General features: G+C 37.7%; 1 protein-coding gene across 5 annotated transcripts in view; it reads left to right on the top strand.

Annotated features, from left to right (window-relative positions):
- The window catches only part of WAC (WW domain containing adaptor with coiled-coil), a 69010-nt gene that overhangs the window by 45237 nt on the left and 15017 nt on the right, over positions 1 to 8756 (top strand). For all 5 annotated transcript variants that reach the window (XR_006414230.1, XM_044425294.1, XM_044425292.1 and 2 more), the window contains exons 8-9: positions 5510 to 5755; positions 7333 to 7455. Coding sequence is in view for 4 of the 5 variants with exons in the window: in XM_044425294.1 (XP_044281229.1) it covers positions 5510 to 5755; positions 7333 to 7455 (369 nt within the window). In the remaining variant the exon portion in view is untranslated. The remainder of the gene's footprint in view (positions 1 to 5509; positions 5756 to 7332; positions 7456 to 8756) is intronic.

The raw sequence follows: 8756 nt of genomic DNA, 5'->3' as shown, positions 1-8756 counted from the left end.
AGGGCTTTCTCTGCGGTGGCGCCCAGTCTATGGAATGTGCTCCCCAGAGAGGTCTGCCTCGTGCCGTCGTTATTTGTTTTTTGGCGTCAGGCGAAGACCTTTTTATTCAAACGTTATTTTAATTGTTAATATTATTTATTTTATTCTTTGGCCAGGGCGACTTAGTTTATACTGTTAAATTATATTGTTTTATATTATGTTATTTATTTATGATTGTGAGCTGCCCTGAGGCTTCGGCGAATGGAGTGGCATAGAAGTTCTCTAAATAAATAAACTAACTAACTTTTAAAACAATAGCCTGACCTGTCTGGTGTTGAAAGTCTTTATTGAGGTGAAGTACCTGTAGCCTTTGAGATGTCATTGAACCATGCTTCTGACCACTGGCTATGCAGGCTGAAGATGATGGCAGCCAACATCTGGAGGCCTATAGGTTGCCCAGCTCTGGTTTTTATCTGCCATGTATTTAATGCAAGTTCAAAATTTAAATATGTAGCTTTCTTCACTGATATCCAGAAATGTCTTAGTGAATGGAAAGGTGCTTCTACATATGCAAGGAAGCCCAGCTGAATTTTCCTGATTTCTCCTAAATCAGGATTGCATATCCTTGTAGCCCATCTTATACTAAGAGTATTTTGAACCTCAGTGGCTTTTGGAGTATTTAAACATGGCATCTCAGAAGCCATTGCATAAGATAAAAAGCACAATAAATAATTGGTAATTTTCAGAGCACAGTAGTTCAGACTGAAGAATAAGAGAGCTCGATAATCTGTCTTTCAAATGAGAATACCATGTGTAGTTCTTGTTGCCCATTCTTAAGGAAATCTTGGTTAAGGGAGGTCATATAGTAAAGAACTAAAATAACCAAGGGTTTGAAACATGTCGCTTTAGCGGTTTAACAAATGGGGGTACTTTAACTTTAGAAAAAGATAGCTATAGGAGGAGTTGTAGGCTTTGTAAAATTATGGTATGGAAACATTGAATGAAATATTTGCCCTCCCCTGCTTCCTTTTTGTCAAAACATTAAAACTTGGTGTTGGCACATTAGCAGTAGTAGTAAAATATGTTTAAACAAAATGTTTAGGTAACATAGATAACTTTCATAACGCTCTAGAACTCTTCTCCTGGTGCTGCCACCTTCTCAGCTTAGGTGGCTGTTCAGTGTAAGTAGAATTTTGTTTACTGACTTACCTTAAATTCTGATTCCCCCTTCTTAGATCTGTACTTTTATTTATATGTTTTAGATGCTAAACAAAGTTTAATTAATGCCTCAGATTTCTGTGTTTGATAGCCTTTTATGAAACCAGTGGCCTATCTTAATTTTATGTCTTTTCCAAACTGTTTTATTCACAGGTTTTGTAGGTTTTCATCTGTATCTTTTCATTGAGTTTTATTGTTTTACTTTGATTTTGTTGGCCTTTTAAGGCATGTGCAAAAGGCAAGATAAAAGTTCATGAAACAAAATATAAAAATGTGATGATGGCTACAATCTTAACTTATGGTTCAGTCAAACTAGGATAGCATAGAGCCCCTATATTTTCATATTATATTTGTGGTACATCCTAGTGACAAACTATTTCCCAGTTATATTTTTAGGGGGAATTACAAAATGTTAAAGTAAGCCTTATTATACCCATTTTAAAAAAGTGTTTGCTTTTTATGTTTGCAATATATTTCAGATTAATATGCCACTGAAGGTAGCTGTTTATAGTTAGCAACACTAATGATACTTTCTGGGTGAGTGGGTCCGTATTTGGCAATTTGAGAAATTGTCATGGGCCCCAACATCAATGGCTGCCAGGAGAAGCATGGCTGGTGCAGAAAAAAAGTAGCCTACCAAAATGACGGTATACAAGACAGAGGCGAAGTTGGGGCTATAATACATTGAAGCCCCTCTGAAAGCCAGTTTTCAGCACATTTTTTTCTTTTTTCCACTCTTTGGGGTAACTGGTGCAATGCATAGTAAAGAAAGCATTAGTCCTCAGCCACCCTCTGTCTTCATTTAAGAATGTCTCTGAGTTTCTTCATGTTCTCCAGAGGGATTAACAGAAAGTAAAGATGGCAGCATCTGAAGGCTTTTACTTTACTAAAAAGCTCCTAGAAAGTGAATGCCTTAAATTTAAAAAGTGGGAATGCAGGGACACCTCAGCAGGTGCCAAGCAAGATGTTGAATGGAACACATTTGGTGTTTTGGGCCCCACATTGCTTACCTATGCTTTAGTGTTTTCAGCTGCTTCACAAATATAATCTATCTGTCTGCAAACTAAATTTTAGTTTTACATGTGAAAACCTGGAAAAAATTTGGAGGAAGAAATACTCTGTTTCTCTCTTTAATGCCTAACTTAAACATGGAAATGTGGGTGTGGAGAATGATTGTGAAAACTGGAACAGTCCCAGTTGGGCAACTCTATCAAACTGAGCTGGCATGGCTAATGGCCAACACATCTGGAGGGCACCATGTTGCAAAAGTCTGTTAAAACGCTGAGCAGGTTCTCACTACGTGCAGAGTCACCCTACACTTAAGCCACACTGGGTTGCTTCTTCACAGAACAACCCATGGTGTGCCTGGCAGTCAGTTGGGCTCACTGTGGGGTGTTCTTTCCTTCTTTTCTCCTCAGTCCTTCAGCTGGTATCCTGGTGTCCTTCATGGCAGAGTCTGTCTTGTCTTCCCTTCTCCTTCTGATTGTTCCCATTTTTCAAAAGTACTTTTAATAGCTGCAGAAATGCAGTTGAGCTATTCTGTGGCCAAAGTAAGTTGTGCAGTTCTGTTTGAGGGTGTTTTTGTCTTGTTTTGGCCTTTTCATATGTACACAAATATACCTTATGACTGTCTGCTATATGTGGTTTTGCCTAGTTGATGTAGTAAGTTTCAGCTGTCAAAGGAAGCAAAGTGCAGTTTGTAACATAGTTGGAAATTGATGCCACCAGACTGCATATAGGCTAATTCGTACACCAGCTGTCAATTGAAAATAATTGATAGTGGGAGAAGTGGTGCACCAAAAGGATGTTGGGTCAAGATCTCCCTCTTACCTCATAATTTCAAGGGTTGACATGACAGACCTATATACTTGTGAAAAAACAATACCCTGAGAAGGTGGCTGGTGTATGGAGTAAGTAGAGCCACTTTTGGCTGGGTGGCATACTTTCTGCTGGTGCTATCTAGCACCCCATTTGCTCCATCCTGTTCTGCATTCTCCAAAGTTTTTGCTTTAAAAACTATTAGTCAAAGTTATGCATATATTTTGTCTAGAAAATATGTGAAAATGTCATGGCTGGAAAGTAAGTTAGGGTGGGGGATACGTGTAGTTTGCATTTCTGAAAATTAGTTTTTCAGTAGTGAAAGTCGAGGTGCTTGCTATAACCCAGGCATCAGGAACAGGAGTACAAGTAATTTTCCTCAGCAAAGGTTGCTGCCTAGGAATGCCTGTGAAGCCATTTGCTTTCTGCAGAGTCCAGATAGTATCTCTTCCATGTAACCTAGCTGGCTACTCTGCTAATTTACACTGTTAGTTTTTCTTTTTAATTTGGTAACTTTAGGCTGAGCCTTCTGTTCCAGGATACAAGCCAAATAAAACTATTTATGTGAATTTTACATAAATAGAAACTTTACTAATGATTGTTTCTGATTACTAATTTAGTTTTGTAATTAACATAAGTATTGGTTCTTTTTCTTTTCATTCTGATCAAGCTAATGCTTTAAAAATGCCTGTCACATTTATGTAAGAACTCACTGATTAATTGACACCCTTTTTGACCAGACAGATGACAGTTTGAAATATGCTTGGATTCGCATTTTGATGGATAGATGTGCTTAGATTATACGTATTCCAAACTTTAAATTCTAGGTGGAGTTAGAAGTACCTTCATAATTACATTGAAATTAAAGGCACACAGTGTTGAATGTTACATCTATCTGTAGAAATAAAAGTTGTTTATAAGTTTTTTATATACCAATAGTTAATGTTCACCATGCGGAAAATGTCTGGTGCACTGTTGCCAGTATTGTGGTAAAGTTGATACTGGAAACTATACAATTTTAAAAGTTAAAGCATTGCTGGAAAACATATTTAATCTCTTCTTAACCTGATTAATCCCAATACCATTTTGATTATATTCTTTTACGAAGAATGTTTGAGATTAATTGGCTGTTCATTGGCTTAAGCATATAAGCTTTCATGACAACAGTGTTCAAGACAAAGGGTAAAATATGACAGCATGTAGGATAGTTTTGTCCATCTAGGAGCACTTAATGAATTATATGAGGTATATGAAACCTTACAGGTGCCACTATTCTCAAAGTAAGATAGGTTTCTACAAGTACCAGTGGTGGTGACTTGCTTTTAGGACTTTGCACAATCTAATAAATGTCATCTGCTTTGCCCTTTGGGGTGGGGTGGGGGGGCTAACAAAAGAAGCTTTTGTGCTAAATTCCAGAGTCATTTCTGTTCTTTTACAGTTTTAATGTTTTATCAAGTAATATTTATGTTAATTTCTAATAGAGTTTTTTTTTTATAAACTCTGTATAACAGGGGAACCTGTGGGGAACCCCTGCTGCATGCATGCATCATGCAAAGGTCTTCTCAGGCCCCTCTCAATCAGCACGCTTTTCTACTGGGAATGGAAGCCCCACTCATGTTCCATCACAAAAATGATGGGACATCATTGGGTTTTCTTCTCCAAGCGAAGAAAGGGATGCTTTTCCGTAGTGTTGAGAGGGATTAACTTGTCTTTGTGCAGAGAAAGGGCATGATACTATTGCACTGTCTTTCTCTGTAGAGAGAAACTCCCCAATGATGGGCTGGAACTTTGGGGAGAGGCTTTGTGAGGGAAGCTCCAAGGGGGTGAATTGGAACACAGTCTGACCACAACAGGGTCAGATTGGGTTCTACTCCTACCATAGCACGTTGTTGTCATTGTTGTTGCTGTTATTTTTATTTAAATCCTGCCTATTCACAGTGATTGGGACTCAGGATAGATCATAACATTAAACTCATACGACTTTAGTTAATCACCTTAAGAATTGAAAATGGGACATAAGACAGTTAATAAAAACAAACTCCATTAAAATAAATAGGAAGGAAGTAATCATTTGTCTAGTCTATGACCCCAAAGCCTTAGGCTTGGTTACCAAATCTGGTCCTTCTGTGGTCCCAGTTTGATCCTATGGGGTCATCAGATGGCCATGCTCCCTTCCCCATGCTCTACACTTTTCCCTCACCCCACAGTTGTTCGATGGCTTTCTGTTATTTGTGCAGACATTTTCAGTAAGAGCTTGTTATTAAACTTGTTTTTCCCTCATTTTTATACTACCCAGTAGCACGTTTTGCCCCCTTTTGCCTTTGACCCCCTCACCACCTAATGTATTCCATGAAAACTTCTCTGAGACTGCATTCAGCCCTCTGGGTGAAAAAGGTTCAACACTCTTGGTCTAGCGTAAAATCTATAATTTATATAGGCTATGTGAGCAAATTGTGTTTGGAAGCAGCATCTTAAGTATCTCTGTTCTCTTCAGAATCTGTGTCTATGGACAAGTCTCTATCCCATTCATGCACAACTCCTTCCACGTCATCTGCTTCTGGGCTGAATCCAATTTCTGCACCAACTTCATCTGCTTCTGCAGTCCCTGTTTCACCTGTCTCACAATCGCCAATTCCTCCGTTACTTCAGGACCCAAACCTCCTTCGACAGTTACTACCTGCTCTTCAAGCCACCCTACAGCTTAATAATTCTAGTGTAGATATATCCAAAATAAATGAAGGTAAGACTTTTTATACTGGTTTATCCAAATAAGATATTGGATATTGAACAAAGCAATGACTTACATGGAAAGGCTTCTTTCTTATGAAGACAGATTTAGTAAATGTAATTTGATGAATGTATCAGATATGTAAATTAATACGAGATTTGTATAAAAAATTAAATGTAAGCTTAAGCTATTGTATTTTATGGCCAGTTTCAAGGAAGGTATTAGATGTGAGCATGTGCCCAAACCAACATTTGAGATGGGGAGGGGAGAACTGCAGGTGAAAAGTAGTAAATGGAAATTGGAGACTTGAAACTTTCTATGCCTACTGATTACTCTACATCTCTCTGATCTCTTCCTACTTTTTCTCTCCATTCTGGTTCACTACCAGTTTCAGAGACTGACTGAGTAGAACGCTGAATTAAACAGTTGGAAAGGATAAAATCCTGCCTGCTGACTTTTCTCCTACAAATATCCTGGTCTGGTATTAGTTTTACAAGGCAAGCATAGGATCGGGATTCCATTTGTTGCCTCAGAATGTGCAGATCTGCACTTTGTCCTGGCTGAAGCTAGCTTTGTTACTTACGTCACAAATTATTCTTTGTATAATGGTTCTTTCTATTTAGTGCAGTAGGAAGTGGGATCATCAAATAGAAGTACTTAAAGTCATTGCAAGTAGTTGACATTTTAATCATTTAATTTCACGTAATGTATATTAAGCTGTAGTTCTATAGTTGCTTATATGTGAGTAAACTCCATTGAACTTGGAAAGACTTGCATCTAAGTGGATGAGTGTAGAATTCCATTATAGTACAAAATAAGATGAGAGAAGCTCTTGTGACTGACTTCATTTTTGTGTTAACAAAGCTCTTCTCCCTAAACTGAGGGGAAAAGATAATATGCAGTGCAATCTTTTATGTGTCTGCTCAGAAATAAGCCTCCCTGATGTTTATGTGACTTCCTCCTAAGTAAATTATTATAGGATTGCAGCTGTGAGCTGATTCAGTAGTCTGAACATCTAAAATGTGGTACCTGAAGCAGACTTTTAAAACTTAACTGTGAACACTGTCTTGTTTTGTTTTTTTTAATCTTTCTTACCTCCTTATACACCGCACATCCTTGCCAGTATAGAATAACTGTGCGTACCTAATAAAAACCTTAAGGGAATAGCTGAATCAGAAACTGAGGTTTTGTAAATAGCAATTACCTCACATTTTAATTAGCACACTTTGGATTAATTGTGCTGATCAAGTGCTTGTCATCTCATGGCCGATATATTAATTTGAGGGTTCTCTTTAAAAATAATTGTGCCAATGATGGTATTGCGCTGTTGTAAAGATAACATCAGAGGGTGACAAAGCAGGACCCATTCCACTGACTTGCTGGACCAACTGCCATTTGGCGCCTTCCAAACCAGGAAAAGTAGTCCTCCACAAATTAAAGCTGGTGCAAGGAAAAGCAGTGAAACCTCTCTGTTGACCTACTGAGTGATTACATTTTGTAGTATTTGTAGTTCTTGTCTTCAGAAAAGGGTAGATATAAAATATATTGTTCAGGGAATGAGGTGCTGATACACTTAATTTGTATGTTAGTTCTTACAGCTGCTGTGACACAAGCTTCTCTGCAATCTATACTCCATAAAATTCTCACTGCTGGACCATCTGCTTTTAATATAACTTCCCTGATTTCTCAAGCAGCACAACTTTCCACACAAGGTATTTTGGAAGCTTCTTGTTGTATTCTAGAATAACATATTTAGGTTCTGTTGATGGTGGGATTCTGGTAATTGATTAATCTAAACATACCCAGACCAGCCTAGTATGTAATTATTAGGGTAATCAGGCATGGGATGAAGTTTAATGTGAAACTTTGTGTAAGAAATTTAAGTGTTGAACTATTACTTGCTGATTATTTACAAAAGCCAACAAAATTGGTACTAGAAACTATTGCTACTAGAAGTGCATGAACATACTGCTTTCTTAACCTATTTTATTGTTTTGATTCAGTGTCCAGAAAGGAAGCCCCAATATATTGCACTTTATTAGAAGCTTACAGTAGCCTTGTTCAAAATCTCTGATGCCTATTCTGGACCCCCAAAATAGGTTTCTGGAGAACTCCTGGTATGAATTTTGGTCTCAGTAGAGACATCCTGTTCAGAGGATGTAATGATCATGAACAGAGAGTTATTTTGACTAAAATTTGCTTTATTTTACATTTTTTGTCTTCCAAATTTATCAAGAAAAAACTAAAATGTTAAGATGCCATGTGAGATATCTTAAAGTTAAAGTTAGAACTCCTTAAAATTAGATGGTGGTGGTGGTGCTCTGTGTAGTTTGCATCTACAGACACAGATAAACTTGGAGCTGCCATTAGAAGTCCTCCTAGCATCTAAATCAAGCATGTTCAGTGTGCAAAAGTCCTCCTAGCATCTAAATCAAGCATGTTCAGTGCAAAGAGTATGCTCACTGGTGCAGTACAGAGGATTGTTCTGTGGTGATTGACCAAGTCAGATCAATTCATTTGCTTGCATAGTCTTGTCTGGCTACCCTTTAAAGTAAACCCATTCCACATGATAGATACAAATACCCTGCTTTCAGACTCAAACAAATGTCTTGATGAACTATATGTAGTTTGTGTTTCTTAAGCATTTTGGTAGCTTTCTTAGTCAGAAGTCCAACTATCTGTCTCTGTGGCTAACTTATGTATATATAAGAAACTGTGTGTGAGACTTTAGTGGTTTAAGCAAAAACTTCACAGCAGTGTAGTGTCCATTCAAATTTTACTTCTGTAGTTAGAGTCCAAATCTACTAAACCTTTCAGCATCTAGGTTCAGTAGTCAGTACTGTTAGCTTCTAGAAATGTCTTTGTTTTACTGCATAAATACCTGCTGAATATTTGGCTCTTCCGTTGAGATATTTAATCCTTTGTGTAGTACCATTAGCTTAGTTTCTTGGCTTTCACTTCATGCAATCACAAGTTCTGCCTCTTCTCATTTCTTAAAAGCTTTCCAGGCTTC

The sequence above is a fragment of the Varanus komodoensis genome, unplaced genomic scaffold (genome assembly GCF_004798865.1).
Source record: "Varanus komodoensis strain SLA01 unplaced genomic scaffold, ASM479886v1 scaffold15, whole genome shotgun sequence".
NCBI classification, from domain to species: Eukaryota; Metazoa; Chordata; class Lepidosauria; order Squamata; family Varanidae; genus Varanus; species Varanus komodoensis.
Note: the sequence above shows the minus strand (reverse complement) of the source record. Positions and strands in the feature narration are given on the sequence as shown.